Source organism: Vanellus vanellus (assembly GCF_965231255.1).
Source record: "Vanellus vanellus genome assembly, chromosome: 25".
Taxonomy (NCBI): Eukaryota; Metazoa; Chordata; class Aves; order Charadriiformes; family Charadriidae; genus Vanellus; species Vanellus vanellus.
The window spans coordinates 2,930,744-2,946,710 of NC_138930.1; the positions used below are offsets into that span (position 1 = coordinate 2,930,744).

The window sequence follows — 15,967 nt, forward strand, 5'->3', positions numbered from 1 at the left end:
TGTTTCCTGACAACCACACGTAGAGATTCAATTTGTATATGCTTCTTGGTGAATATGTCATACTGTGATTGCTCACACATTAACTGACACAGCAGAGCTGGATGGGAAACGTTTTTTCTGTTCCACAAGAATTTCAGAGACTAATAAAAACACCAATGGGTTTGAACGAGACCTTGATGTTTTGTAATGTGTAAGACAAAAGGCTTTACTATTTAATTAGCCAAAGTGTTAGGCCAAAAAGGATGCTTTAGATTTTGAAACAAATCAGTACGGAAACTTATAACTGTTTTCTTCTTCTCCCAAGTTAAACGGATTTCAAATTGGGAAAACAAAAAGGAAAACTTTGGGAAAGTGAAAGAACAACTTTGTCCCATGAACAGCCCCACATAAACCAAATCATTTCTGCTGAAGCCCAAATCAGAAGCTGCGGACCCGATCCAGCTGCTCTTGCAGACATCACCCCGACAAATGCTCTTCTCTCGACAGTATTGGCTCACACGTTTCCTCTAGAAAAACAAAGATAACAACTATCTTCCACACACTGTGTACAGACACAGAGTAAACTTGCGCTGCTTATTATCCTACATGCAGGGACATAACTCTCCCCTTGATCTGCATTAAAGAGAGAAGGGAAATTCCAACGTTTCAGAGGCTTTGTTATTATCTTGAGTACTACAGCAGCAACTAGAGAAAGCATCTAGCAAGACAAGACAGAGGATGGGTTTCGGAGACAAGGCGCAGCAGCTCAGACACGCGTTGAGTCTGTGAAGCTGAGCTGGAGAATTCCCAGCAGTGAACTTGTCATCTGTCTATCAGCATTCCTGCAGTAGGGAATGGCAGAGTCAGAAAAAACAATGGAAAAGGAAAATAAAATAAAATAAAATAATTAAGCCCCACACTCATTTTCATGGTATAAACACAAGATTTGCCTCAAACACAGATCTGTGAACAGCTATTTTCGCAGCAACAGGAGTCAAATTTGCTCCTGCAGTCACCAGCTGCACCAGGGCCACGTTGTGCTCCGTGATGGAGCGGGCAGCGTGCCTGATCCCCTGCCCTTGCTGCACCGCGCCGCCTGCACACACGTGGAGGGACACCCCCCCCAACAATGCCTTTTGGAGGATTTACGCACCCACACTCCCACTCCTTGAATTTTACACCTGCCAGCAGGCCCTACTCATCCAGGCACTACTCTTTTTCCCTCCTTAGATCTGCCTGAGCCTCAGTGCACACATTTTTGACGTGTGTTGCCCCCTCCCTGACGCACACGTGTGTGCCCACGCACCCGTCTGCTCCCTATTGCACTCTCCCTGCCATCGCTCGCACACACGGACGCATCTGCGGTTCACAAACACATTTCTGCTGTCTGCTAGAGTGCTTTCCCCTTGCGCTCGTCAACACCGAAACCTTTCTGCTCCTTGTGCTCATCTGTCTGATCTCACCTTCCGCACACACATCACCAGCGGGAGCCACACACACGAGCAAACCCCAGATGCTCACCAGCATCTCTCTCCCCTCCTCTCTGCATCCAGCGGGGTGGCTTACGCAGCAGCCACGGAAAACAGGGATGCTGACGGCTGGTGGTGGCAGGCAGGTGCAGAAAGGGAGAGAAAGGAGAGGAAAACACGTATTTTTTGAAGCGAAGTTTAGCTGCAGGGTTAACTGGATGATGAATGATGGCAGGTGCATGTCTAACCGCATCCCGCTAGCAGAGCCCTCTTCCCTCTCTGCCCACTGCAGTGCCAGTGTAGTGGCTCCATCGCGATGAATGCTGTTTCAAGGTTACTTAACCAATAAATTATGTTATATGCTTAACATCCCCAGCAGTAACACCCACCCATGACTTGCTCATCCTCCCCATTTATTTTCCCCTTGCAGATGCATGGCTGGAAAACCGCTCCAGTTCTCACCTCGTTACGGGGAAGGAGGGGCCACTTTCATTCAACATGCTGCAGAAACAGCTACATCTTGAGAACAAAAATAATAGGGGCCAGATCCTCCACCAGCACAACCTCTTTTTGCTTCAACCAAGTTTTGGGAGCTGAGCTGATTTACACCAGCCATGGATCTACTTTGTGCACCACATGATGCTAACCATCAGGAAAAAAAATTGTAGTGGGTTCAGGCATGAGGTAAAAAACCACAAGGAAGAGCGGCAGAGCTGCTGAAGGGGAATCCTCGCAGAGTAATGCCCCCACGTGCACCACAACGGCAGATGAAAAGGGACAGAAACTCAGAGGGCCCAATTTTCCCTCCGGTTTTAACCACACATCAAGAAGACTGATCCCAGAGGACTCAATCACCCCTTTTCCCCAGTGATCCCAGGTATAAGCAGCAGGTTTCAGTCCTGGAAAAGTCCTTTTATGCCCAGAGATGGACATTGTCTTTCTAGCACTGAGACAGGAGCTGACCCACTCTCAATACCTCACACCAGCCTCCACCCAGCTCCACCGGGGTTAGCTGCATCTAAAAGGGCAACACATCTGCTCCTCCATCCCGCCCAGCACGGAACATCCCCTGGGAAGAGCAGCACGGAGCGCTGGTCTGTCTGTCCTTCCTCATGCTGCCGTCTGGCTCTGTCAGTGGCACTGCCCGACATGCTCTGCCGTCAGAGCTTTGCGTGCCAGATGCCCTCGTAGGCAGCCACACACAGGATTAAGAGCAACATGTCCAAACCATGTACAATTACGTGCAACTGTTTCTCCACTGCAAAATGATGGAGGAGCGATGGAGCAGCAGTTACGGTCTCGTGTTAGTAATTTCCAAAGGAGGGTTGTGTGGCCACTGTCCATTACAGCCAGGGCAAATGAAGATGAATGGAAGTGAGTTTGGATGCTCCGTATGCCTCTGTTCATTTACTGGATTACTGGAAACATCACAAGGGAAAAATGGCAAGGGGAAAACATTTACATTTTCTACCTGAATGCCAGAAAATAATGCTTTTAGCTGCAGATGCAAAAATCAAGTCACCTGAGACTTGAGTTTTACTTAGTCCTACCTCTCCATCGCTTTGCTGAGGTGTCTCTAAGAGCTCTTATCAGCCATAATCTCCAGCAGCCCTAGGTGGGAGATGAACAGTGGCACCCCCAGATCGCAGAGAAACCACCAAGAGATAAAGTCACGATGAAAAAATGAACCTGGGAAGACCATCAGGAACTGTCCCAGAGGAATGGAGTACCACCAGGTGCCAGCAACTTCCCCTGGTAGGAGGGGAAGAGGGCAGAACACGGAGCTACTAAGGTATCTACCTCAGCATCTCAAACAACACTCCAGGAGACAGGAGGGAAAACAAACTTCATGGACATACCTGAAAATTTGGCATGAATTTCAAGGTCATGTAGTAAATTAGCAAGAACAGGACCCAGGTGTCCTGAGCATGATCCTTTCTACTCTAATCAGCATGGCCTCACATAGCCATTTGTGCAATTGGCTTATTTCACAGAGTGACTTATAGATGCTATTGTAAGCAGATCCAGTCAATATATTTATTTTCCTTTTGATATACAGCTACAATAGGAAGCCATGCATGAAGTTTATTAAACCTGGCTAATTTTCTATCAGTTCTGCAAAATATCGATTCTATGCATTCAGTTATCTGGCTCGGCCTCAACCTGGAAAGAGAATAATTTAAAACCAACAAAAAAGCATCCAGTTCCTCGGAAACAAAGCTAATCTGAAACTGCAAAGTGTCTCCATTCTCATGGGCAGAGCCCTTTGATCGATTCAGCCAAAGACAACTGTGTTATTTAGGAGTCATTTGCAAGATGGCAAATTAAACAAGGCCTTTTTTTTTTTTTTTTTTCCCCTAAAGGGTGAGTGGGGGGAAGACGTAACAGCTTTACAGTAGCAGTAAAACATCCAAATGTTTTTATTTTTTCCCCTCTGGCAGAGCCAGATTCTGCAGGTTATAGGGGCAGGAAAGCAGCACAGAAGGATCTGCCATTCTCCATCTCCCCAGAACCACTGCAAGGGCTGAATCCCTTTGCTGTGCCAATATATGAGTATTTTGATGTCTCCCTGGGGAGCCAAGAGCACAGTTGGGCTCTGCAGGGGTAGAGGGCGGGATCCTGTCCCACAGTGCAAGCCGGGAGGAGGTACCCCAGGGATGCCTTAGCAGGGTCCAAGCCTCCTGGGAGGGTGAGCGTCTCTGCAGGACAGCGGCTTGCACTGCTCCTGAGCACCCTGGGCAGACCCCACTTCTGTAACCCTGGGTTTCTGCAGGCGTCTGGTTCTTGAGAGCGCAACGGCAAGTCCTGCCCAGCAGGCAAGTCTCAAGCTCAACCCCCAACTCTGCCTTTCTCAGAGCTTTTGCATAGCAAAACCAGAGGCAGGGAGTTTCCTATCTCTAAATCTTAAAGCTTAACTGATATTCTGCACAAGCAAACCATTATTGTGCCCATATGGTGATGGAAACCAGCAATAAATGTAAAGATGCTATCTAACCCAATACGGCAGTGTGTTTTACCACATCAATCTCGGGGTCCCTCGCTTGGCTTCGCACGCCAGGCCAGCTTTCAGCAACTTCCTTTGGTTTAAACTTAACCTGCTGCTTCTCCTGTGCCGTAGGCTGCTCGAGACCAGCTGCGAAGCCTCATTGTACAAGACAGAACATATGCACAAGTAAACAAATTAAGGCTATCTCCAAAACAACAGGCCCCTGGCTTCCTGGAAGAGCTGCAAAGAGAAACTTAATCAACAGCAGCGGGTGAAACGGTAAAGGGGAGGAGATGGACCTCTGCTAATGAAGGCGATGCTTTCAGATTGCAAATGCTTGCTCGCAGCACGCAAGGAGGCGACGGCGGGGTCAGCGCCAGCGACAGGAGAAGCGCACGGAGCTGGCAGTCACGCTGGCTCTGAGGAAACTCTGGTTTTCACAGCACAGAGCAGTGAGCTTAAGCACGGGTGGCAAAAAACCAGGGAGCTGAGCGGGGCGCAGGCTCAGCCTTGCCCCTGCCTGCTACGGAGGGTGAGAGCTCAGCTGTCGAGGCTGGATCAGGGCCGGTATCACGGCCTCTCCGGGCCTCCCTGGCTCCCTCCCCAGGGGCTCATTAACGGTCTGAAGTTGCAGCAGTTAAATCAGTTGAATACCAAGACAGTTAAAGCTCTGCACACCTCTGCGCAGATGCTTTGGCGTGGGTTTAGGCCTGCCTGCCACTGCCTTCACCCCGTGGCTTTAAATGAGGGAGTGCCGACATGGGAAAAGAAAATAGCAGAAACCTTTCCCTGCGCTTCCCAACTGCAGGCAGGTCCCTCTCCAACTCTTCACCCTGGAGCTGAGGATCCTTCTCTGCTAAAAACCTCTGCCTCGACCCTACGGGCCCAACCGGAGTGCAGGTGCTTACAGCGCATCCTCTTGGGAGCTCATGACCAGCAAAATTAAACCCCGACTAAGCTTATTGCAAAGTGTGATAATTTAGCATTGAAGAAAGTCCATATTTTTAAAAAAACACATGCGTGCACCTGGCTGTTTGCTCCTCTCTAACCTTACATTTTTATGACCAGCTAAATCTCCCTGGTTTTCCTTTTACCCTGAAAGAGCAAGAGAGTCAGCATATGTTCTCTTAGCAAACCTGGAATCCCTCTGAGATATCCCAGGGTCTCTCAGACCAGTTCTTGCAGCCTGCCTCCTCGCTCTGCACGCCAGACTCGCCTCCCTTTGCCAAAGCAAGCTGCTGGAGAGACAACTGGGAGCCCCAGCTCCTCCTTACCTCAGGCCCCAGTCTCGGAGCAGAGTCTGGCGCTGAAGTCTGACACAAATCCCCTGGTGTGATAACAAGCCGTCAGGGCATCTGAAAGCACAAATAAACTGCCCGCAACTTATATGGAGTTGCATATGCCACCGCTGGGTCAGAGCTACTTCGCCTCAAGAGCAAGCAACATCTGCTCCCAGCTATAAAAACAAAGTTAGGACAGTCTGACTTGCGATGGGTCAGCATATTTGCATGCTCGCGGCCCAGTGCAGGACTTTCTGTGAGCATCCCGGCTAGGGGAGAGCGCTCTCACCCGTCCTGCACGTGGCTAGACCTGGGCAAGCCTGAATTTGAAGGAGGGGCTGTTCAAATTTGAACCAGGTAAAACGCAGCTCGCACCTAGTCAAAAGCTGAAAGGTATAAGCTGCTTCATTATGGTGTGTATCCTTGCTCGTGAACACAGGCTAAATGAAGAGGGGAGAAGTTTCCTTTGACAGACGTATGCCCACAGACAAAGCTACCACAGCTTATCATCACACCTCCAGGTCAAACAGATGTTTCCTTCCAGATACAGATGTGCCCATGGAAAAGATCACTGCCCCAAGATGCTCTTCGCTCCCTCCCTGCCAGATGTTCATGCGCCTACAGTCCTGACAGCTAACAGAAAAGTATTTAAAATAACTGGCCGATTCAAGACAAGTGACTCCTTAATGCTCAGTAGTTAGAGGTTGTTTTATGCCCTGGACTACAAAGGTTTGTATAGCAAGTTTATTATATCTTAAAAGCTGACTTAATGTAATAGTAAAGAATCTGCTATTCATCTCAGGCAAGGCAGGAGGAAAGCTAGAGTCACACTACAGTTGTGAGAAGTAAGAAACTCGTAATAACCTAGATCTTATTATTGCACCACCTAAAATCCCCTAGAAGCACATGAGAAGAAATCAGTGCCTTCACTACTGTAAAACTAGTGGAAGTTCACTGCTTTTTCCTCTTTGCAATTTCCCTCTCTAGCTGGAAGAGCCCCTATCTGGGACTGAAACATGGAGAAGTCTGACTCTGCCCAACCGCCTCCGTTTGTGAAAAAGCAGCATGGCTCTAATCCTGTTCTCCCCCGTAACCAGGAAAGCTGCATTTCTTTATTTCTGAGCAACTTTTCTCCGTTGACACACACGGGCACACCAGACCCAGCAAATATGGCATCAAAAGCCACAAAGGAACCCATTTGGCTGAGCGCCTGTGTTGATCTGGATGGGTTCCCAATTCACCATGTCAGCAGAGGCCACCAACACCAACAACCAGCACTGCCAGGGAATAATTCAAGGAAATTGTTCCTTGATGACTGTTTCTGGGTGGCAATGTCTGTGCAGATCTTTGAGCATCACTGCCAAGCACAACCAGCACCCTCTTTCCTTTTGCCCTAGTACCATCTCATTTATAAACTCCTCATTTAAAATCCTAACTCTTTCCTGAAGTAGCAAGTTCTCCAGCCCTAGAAGGGACCTCTTTGGGCCATTCCCATCTCAGCAGGAGGGGAAACACCAGTCCATGCTGTGTTGCAGGAAGGCCCCAATACCTACAGCATTTCTGCTAGCTCCTGGAGTCTGAATGAGCTGTGTCTTACTGCTTTTCAACCCATGCCAGTTTCCCAAATCCTCTTCCAAGACAAACCAGCATCAAGGGTGAGCAAGGCAGCTTGAGCCGTATAGACCTGCACAGCACTTCCAAAAGGAGTTCTGAGTCACTCAGCCATTAAATCCTGCCACAGTGACGTGCTGGCTGTGGTCTGGCACGCAGTTCTGAAGGTGGTGAGAAGCTCCATCCACAGCTCCTCCAGCAGCCTGGCAACCCCATACCTGCCCTGGTGGGATCGCTGCAGAAGGCTGTCAGTGCCCCACAGTGTACCTGTCAAGAAAAAGGGGGTCTCCAAAGGGCTGTGCTGGCACTAATCAGACCTGAGCAGTGTAAGAGAGCAGGATCCCCTCCATGACTACCGGGAAAGGAGCTGCACATGTAGCGAGTTGCCTTCAGAAGACGGATCTGGCAGGTCACCGTGCCAAGCTGAGATCCAGGTCTGATTTTGGCTCCTGCTGCACAACCCCATCTCGCTCCCTGAATCCAGTAATTTTCAAATCTGGGTTTTTGCTCAGGTCTCATCACTCATCAGCGGTGGATTGCGGGAGCTAAACTCCTTGTTGTAAAGCAGGGATTCCATTTTCCTCTGGTCTTAAGCAGCTTCAATCCATCTTACTGCATTACAGAGCCGGTGCTGATTGTTCTGCTGTAGTGAGTAATAACAACTTGTACTTTGCAGATTACCCCAGGGAACCATGCTCCTGGCTCTGCTGTACCACCAGCTCTGCGGGGAGGGCACACATTGCCCACAGCACGCCCAGAGAGAAGGATGGGGCCACAGGAACAAACTTGCAGGGAAATTTGGGTGGGAAGATGTGGAAGAACGAAGGGAGGCAGCGTGCGGCTTGGTGGCCATGGGGAAATCAGGGTGCCCAGTCCTGCGAGGGGTGGACATCTCAGGTGAACATCATGGGATGGGGGACAAGGAGAGGGTGTTGGGGAGGGAAAGTGATGCAAAAATCAGACAAAAGAGGAAGGGAAGATCAGAAACAGCTGAGAGAACATATGTTTGTGCCATTGTGGTACAAACTCACATGGCCAGCAGGATGGAAAGCTGACTGGGCTTCACAGCATGGAAAAATGGCAAAGCGTGTTTTTCAGGGACAGAAAGAGTTTTCACCCAGATCTTTTTTTTTTTTTTTTTTTTTTTTGCACACCCAAATTCCCCAGGGCACTCCAAGGGGAGGAAAACATGGTACCCCATGAAACAACCCCCTCAGAGCTGCAGCTGCTTGCTGCTGCTCGCTGCCAGGCCCTGTCAGGGCTGCCCCTGAGATGGATCACAGGAGGAAAGAAATAAAGATAGGAGAGAAATGGACAGGAGGGGTAGAAGATGGGGCACTGTGGAAAAGGTGTGAGGGAAAGGCAGAGGCAGCCCGTGAGGCAGCGGCCCTTGCGGAAGGACAGAGAAGCTTCCAGAAGGCAGCAGCTGGCCCAGGCTGCCTCAGGAGCCTGCAAAGAGCCTCCCCCTTGGGGCCAAGGCATGCCAGACCCCTGTCCCTGCTGCTACCAGCATGTGGCATCCGCTCCTGCCCCCTTTCTGTATAGCCACCATGATCCTGTGCCTCCAGTGGGCTGCCAGCAGCCACGCCAACAGCACTGGGCCGGGCAGCCTGGCTCTTGCTGCGTGCCTGGGGCTGCAGCTCACCGAGGGCAAGATGGCGGGTGGCCCCGCTCTCAGCCACGCCTACACATCTTCCTTGGCCCTCAGCACCCAGTGCTGCAGGGTTGAGGTCCCTCCTGCTCAGCGAGGTGGACATAAGATCACCAAGAACACACCAGGCTTTGGGAGTATGGCACCAGGTAACGGGGAGATCAAGGGAGGGCCCACCTTCATCATGGAGGTGAACACAAGGCTTTGGAGGAAGACCTGCTGGGCTGAGCAAGGAACCATTTTCTTCCTGAATAAATGCCACTTCTGGAATGACATTGTGTGGAGCTTCAGCCACTATGCCTGGAGGTGCCTCACCCACAATCTAGACCTCCTTTACTATGATCTGATTCTGATATGGTCTGATATGGTCTGCAAAGTCACCAGCATCCTGGTCACCATGATAACAGGCATCCAGCTTCTTGCAAGATGCATGGAGAGTTACCGAAGCCAGAGGGAAAGCAAGCAGCAGAGCAAGAAACAGTGGCCAGGGTCTCTCCCCAGCGTGGTTTGGGGGTCTACTAACTACACCGAGTGTGCCATCTGCCTGCAGACATATACAGCCGATGAGGAGCTGAAGTTGCTGTCCTGCTCCCATGCCTACCACGGCAAGTGCATTGACCTGTGGCACTGTGCTCAGCCCAGGAGCAAGACCTGCCCGCTCTGCCTGCGCAGTGTGACCGCGGTAGCATTGATCCCCCTTGGTGCACACTACAGCAAGCAGAAGTAACCTGGGAAAGCTCATCCGAAGTCCCTCCTGGAAAATCAAAACCCCCCATACACACTCTCACCAGCTCCATCTTCCAGTTTCCCTGCAAATTCAAGCTCCAGTCAATGCCTCTCGGGAAGTGTGAGCACAGCATGTGATTAAAAAAACATATGGAAACGTAGGAGTCAGGAATACAGACTGGAAGGACAAATGGAATACTGAAGACATATCCTTGGCTCTGCCCATTTCGGGCATGATCACATACAGGTCCGCTTCATGCTAGAAGATTTGTGAGGGCCACAACCACAGGACAGAAGTAGAGGCTAGCTCTTGCCAAGCCCCCGGACAGCTCGTGCTGAGGTTCCTCCTCTTATTCTGCTTCTTAAGCTCTCCCTTCCAAAAGCCTGCACAGACAGCTTTATTACAGAGGGGCCAATTACCACAGTTACCAGCAACTTTTTTATCACAAAACCTAGGCTGATGGAAGAAGCACCTTCTCTACATTTTTTTTTTTTTTACATGCAGATAGTTGAAAAGAACAAAAAACCTGCTAAATGGAGAGGATGTTTTTTATGTTCAAGGTTTGCAGGGCATTTTGCCAAAAATAGAAAAGGCAAGATGTTATTTCCAGCACCAATATCTAATAAAAAAGATGTCTCTCTCTGTCGCAAGGCAAACAGCTGGAACTGGAGTCCCTTTCCAGACGTGGGTACTAAGTTGCAATGGCTCAGATTTGCTCAACTGCCTTTTTTAATTGTGGGCATTAGCAGATTATGGGTACTTTTGTAGCAGGTCCATAAATCACTGCTTTGTAATCTCCTGTATGCATTAGGGCCCAGATTATCATGCTTGTACTTGGTAATAACAGAGGAGAGATTGCCTGGACCCCTGGGGAATCCAGGAGAGGCACCTGGTAGATCACAGGAAAACACGGTGATGAGACACGTGTAGGGCATGGCGCACACAGCAGGTCTTGCAGGGTTCCCACAAACCTGCCCTCCATCCCTTTCCCACAGTGGCAAACAGCGAGGCACAAAACCTCTCCGCACACACGACTCCATTGCTCATCTACCCAGCTTGCGTTTTGGGGGGTGGCTCTGACTGTTTCAGCTTTCTTTTCTGCAAAGACATGGGTCATCCTTTCCTTTCATCCTAGATGAAAGGAGGTGGTTACATGCACCAGTTTCTAAATCAGCTCCTAGCAAAAAAAAAAAAAAACCAAACCAGAAAAAATAAAAAGGAATCTTTAACAAAAGGGTGTGGGTCTGCCTTCCAGCTGGCTCACTGCAGAGCTGGGGACTTGCTCAGTCAGCAGGCGGGTGGAAGCGTGTCCCACATATCTTTTAAGAGCAACTGGGAGCACTGGCAGCACAAAGGTTTTCACTGGAAGGTCACTAGATGGCCCCAGATCTTCCTTCACAGCAAGCCACTACTTTTTCAGCTCTGGGAGCCTGGTCCTCACTAATCCTATAGCGTGACCCCAAAGGAGCAGCATGCCCTGATAAGAAGGGCGCCAAGGTAGAACCAGGGATACCTGCCAAGATGTCTTGAGCAAAGCATTTAGCCCCCCCAATGGCTTTTTCTGCTCCTGGCCTTTGGCTGGGGAGGGCAGGGAGAGGCTGTTGTGTGTCTGTGCAATGCCACTGCCTGTGGACCTGCGACGCCGACCTAATACAGATAACGGACAAGAAGTCTGATTATGTTCGAACTCGCATCATAGCATTGCCAGGCTGCCCTTTTCATGCTGCAAAAACCTCAGGGGGGAGAAAGGCCATCTAGACTTATTCCCCAAGTGAAATCAATGCTGGATCTGGAGCCTGTAATGCATGTTTTGTTGGAGTTGTAATGATGTCCACATAAGTCAGTCTCCTCTGCATCTCTGTTACAGTTTAAGTTGTTTGGGCAGGACCAGGGTTAGATTTTGCTAACAGTTATGTGGGTCTAAATCAGCACTAAATTCCTCTGGATTGAGCAGACACTTCTGTGGAATACAAGCAAAAGGAGGAGCTAGTTTTATATCCCAGCTCCTGTACTAAGTGATAGCCCCAAAGAAGAAGTATAAAAGAACATGGGGACATTGGGAGTGGTGGGGTAAGTGATCGGTTAATAGAGGTAAACGGTCTTTTCCTTTCTTCTAGCTTGGATCTTTGTTCAAGTGGTAAAATGGGACCCGTTCCCTGTAATTGCTCTGCTCTTGCACACAACTGCTGTCTCCCACGTGTGGCTTGTTGACATTTAAATAAATTGCAATTATTCCGACAAAGTAGATTGCAGGGACTCCAGAGAAAATGGGTCAAGAATACGTCCAGGAGCATCTGCAATGTATTTAACACACGAGTCTAACAGGGGTACGGCAGGATGAAGGGAGTACAGTGCCGGCTATAATGAATGCAGCATGGGGCCGGAGACAGCCTGGCACAGCCCCACGCCAGAGGGGGATGCTTGGCTTAACCTCAGCCAGTGGGAGCCAAAGCCTTCAGGGCACTGACGATGGAGAAGGCAGACAGCAGTGATGCAAATGGAAAGCAATGGATGGAACCAGAACGGACAGGGCACCACGTTGGCTCTTTGAGTGAAGACCATCTTGGCCAAAGCCCTTCTTCAGCCGTCCTTTCCTTCCTTCTGCAAAATCATTCCAGGATTTCAAAGGAGGCTGAGATTTCCTGTCTCACGCTGCCCGTGGGTGGGATAAGGGTATCCTGCTCCCCATCCAGACTTCAGCTTTTCCTATTTTCTCATTCCTCAGAGCCTTTTCTGTACCCCATTCCCCTCTTCCTTGCCCTCCAACCTCTTTTGAAGAGGACTTGTCCTTTTGCCCGCATCTCTCTGGGTTGCTGCTGAGTTCCTTAGATCCAGGTTGGAGGCTGCAAACACCCGATTTCTCCTTTTATCCAAAGGTTTTGGTGAGCAAGCCAGGATAGCTGCTCACTCCTGCCTTGCCAATTCTAGGATATAAGTGGTGGTGCTGGAGCAGCCAGGAGATAACACCACACAGAATACAAAGGGGATCATTCCTTGACACATGGCTCCTTGTCCAGCCTCAAAGACAGACCTACCCCTTACACAAGCAGCAGGTCACTGGCAGTACGTAAAGATTTGATCTGGAGGCAGAAATAGAGCACTGAGTGCAAGTAAAGAGGCAAAGATTTTTAAAGAACTCCTTGGGATGGCATCCATCATCCTAAAGCATAAGACCAAGCCAAAAATGCACCTTCAAAAAGGTCTCCCAGTGTACCTCCATTTTCTTCTTCGTCTCTCATTCTACTAGAAAGCATTTGGCTTCTCCCCCCTCCCCAAACCTTTGCCTTGTTTTGTTTTTAAATGCATCAAAATGTCTCCCTGCAAGTGTAAAACTCTTTAGATGAGGGGAAAATAAAATCGATTTGAAATCACAGCTGCTGGGAGTCTCTGGCACACACACACACTGTCTGCTGACATTTTCTGTAGCTCTTTTCCCAGTGAAATCTGTCTCAAGCAGAGCCCAAGGGGGCTAGAAACAAATCAGTTGCCTGGTACACGAGTGATTTTTTAACTACAGGTCCAACACAACTGCACTGGAAACCACGGGGTTACTCTCAAGTGGATCGTTAAACAAAAAGGGCTGTTTGTTAAAAGGTACAGGTTTTTAGGGATTTGTGGATCCAAACTGACCTGGGTTCACTGCATATTCAGACCTAGTTCATTCTGACAACGGGGGGATCTATTGCATCCCCATCAGGCTGGCGTTCCTCTAGGCAGCGAGCAGTCACCATACGAGTTGGGAAGTGCCTGAAAAATGCAAATGCCGTCAAACACTCTGGGAGGGAGGAACGACACTCGTGCCTTATGCTTTCCACTCCTTTTTCTGCTTTTTCACCATAACCAGAATTTTAAAATCAGTTTCCATAGCTAGAAGCTAAAGTCTTTTCTTCAGCCATTTGATTCCAGCAGCTGAGGTTTTGATGTGAATAAAGTGAAAAGCCCCAATGCAGAAGTTGATGGTGGCCCTCCCAAGCTCATCCACCACCCACTCTCACTGTGGTAGGACAGGAGTCCAACGAGACTCGAGCTCTTGCTGGGGCTGAGCTATCAGCCCCCACAGCAAATCTAGCTGCTCACTCAGGGCCTTGGAGGTGGATCTGCCCTCTGAGAGGTTTGGGTAATGGTGGAGTGAGGCCACACAGGGAAACGGAGACTTTCCAATTCTGCTAGCTGCCATTTTGACTGACAGTAACCAATTGACTTATTTCAAATGACAGAAACCCCTTCTACCCTAAGCAATTTATTTGGCTTGGTATTGGTTCAAAGATCACAGTTTTAAGGAAAAAGTGTGTGTTCACCAGAGCAATCCGAGCTGCCACACGCACCCCCAGCAGTGGACAGAGGCTAACGGCTCGTTCCCACTCTGCCACGTTTTCCAGGAATTGCTTTGGCCACCAGCATGAAGCATTCCCGTCTGCAACGGGAACATAACTGATGGGGAGGCTCATTTACCCTGCCTGCACATCATCAGCAAAACAAAACCAGCATCCTATCGGTACCCAGAGGGAGATGAAACTGGAAGCTACGTGCATGGTGCAGACCAAAAAGGAAAGAGAGAAGAAGTTTAAGCAGGTTGGCAGTAACGTGACACAACCCAGCCTTGGGAAACAGTCCCTGGGTGATGCCACAGATCTGCAGAGATGATGTAAGGGAGTTGCTTTGCAGCTGGAGACAAAAGAAACAAGTTCTATCCTGGGAACCTCCGAACCTACAGAAAACCTGCAGAAACCTCTAGGGTAGAAACAGATTTGATGTCCATCCTTCTGTGGCTCCAAAGTCATAGCATGGTGATAAAACTCAGTGCTTCTGTGACTCTCTCGTACACCTTCCCTTTGGGATCATCCTGGAAATCTGTATTCAGAGCTACCCAACTGCATTCAGCGTGAACCTTTGGCTCCAAATTCTTCACTTCATGGTTGCCACTGCCTTCTACAACGCTACTCTTGCAGAAGTCTTTGGTTCCATGGCCTACAATGACAGCTCCCAGTGGGAGGCTTATAAAGCCCTGCCTGCGTGCTGGGGGCTGTGCCGCCCAACAGAAGGGCTGACAGGGTGTTTGATGAGAGTGATACCACCAAATGCTTGCCATGCGATAGAGAATCCTCCAGCACCAAGAAAGGCCTCCGAGATGTATATTGTACTCAGAGGGATACTGCTTTGGTAAAGAAGGTCCTTCATGCCCACCCAGCAGGTTGGATACCAAACCGCTGTTCTGTCCAATGGGCATTCAGAGCAACCGATTACCGTGATAGCTGATGACAAAGAAATCCAGCATTTGATTAAGATACCATCATTTTTACCGGACAGTCAGTCCCCCTCCACTTGCAAAGAACTCCGCGATGTGAGAAAGGGGCATACATCAAACTACTACCACCCCGGCACTATTTGAGTCCTTGTCAAGTCAATGCTAAAATGCTGTGGGAAACTTCCATCCTGCAGGATTTCAGGGGCATATTCTACGTCATTATTGCCACTCTGTTGATTATGGTTGCCTTAAGCGGGTACAAAAGGGCTCGCAAGATAAAGTCGCACATGTACAAGCAGGGAGACAAATGACACCTGCGTGATCTGCAGAGTACAAAGAAGGGCACCACCTGAAGAGCCTGTCCTGTTCCCACACTTAACCACAGCGCCTGCACTGACACCTGGTTCCACATCCAGTCCGGGAAGAAGACATGTCCCTTCTGCAAGCAGGTGGTGAATGCTTATGAGCGAGGTGACATTCTGCCAGAGCAGGCTGGTGAAGATGTAAACGGGGAGGAACTGGACCATGAAGACAATGCATACAGAGAAGGGCATGAAGATGAGAACGTTGAAGAGGAGAAAGATGATGCAAGCACAGTGGAAGGGGAAGGGTTCGATGAACCAGAGAACAGCACCGTTTGAGCTGTGACCAGGATAAGTTATCACTGAATCAAGGGAAATCTCCCCTGTGCTTTCCTTCAGCTCTTGCTCCAGACTAGCTTTTATTGGGAAGCAATTAACACTGCAACTTCAGCTCCCCTCCCCTGGTCCCCACGATATAAAAGAGGCATGAAATCTTGGCTGGAAATATAAAACACTCCTTGAGCCAGAGAAACAGGGGAGAAACAGAAAGAAGGAGGGAAGCAGAGATTTAAGAACGTTTGGTATGGGAGCTGGTTTACGTCTGCTCAGATACTTCCTCAATTCCCTCCTAAAATCCAGGTGCACGGATACACAGGCACACACACAAACACACCGAATCTTGCTTTTCAGCATTGCCTAAGGGGGGTGCCCAGAAAT

At 49.3% G+C, this 15,967-nt stretch overlaps 1 protein-coding gene across 1 annotated transcript; it reads left to right on the top strand.

Moving 5' to 3' along the window:
• Nucleotides 1-14,615: 14,615 nt before the first annotated feature.
• On the top strand, nt 14,616-15,589 carry ZNRF4 (zinc and ring finger 4; the record flags this gene model as incomplete). The annotated part of the gene is given in 6 exon segments (XM_082495353.1): nt 14,616-14,864; nt 14,868-14,994; nt 14,997-15,204; nt 15,248-15,272; nt 15,277-15,324; nt 15,326-15,589. Coding segments are annotated over 6 exon segments (921 nt in total).
• Nucleotides 15,590-15,967: the final 378 nt, after the last annotated feature.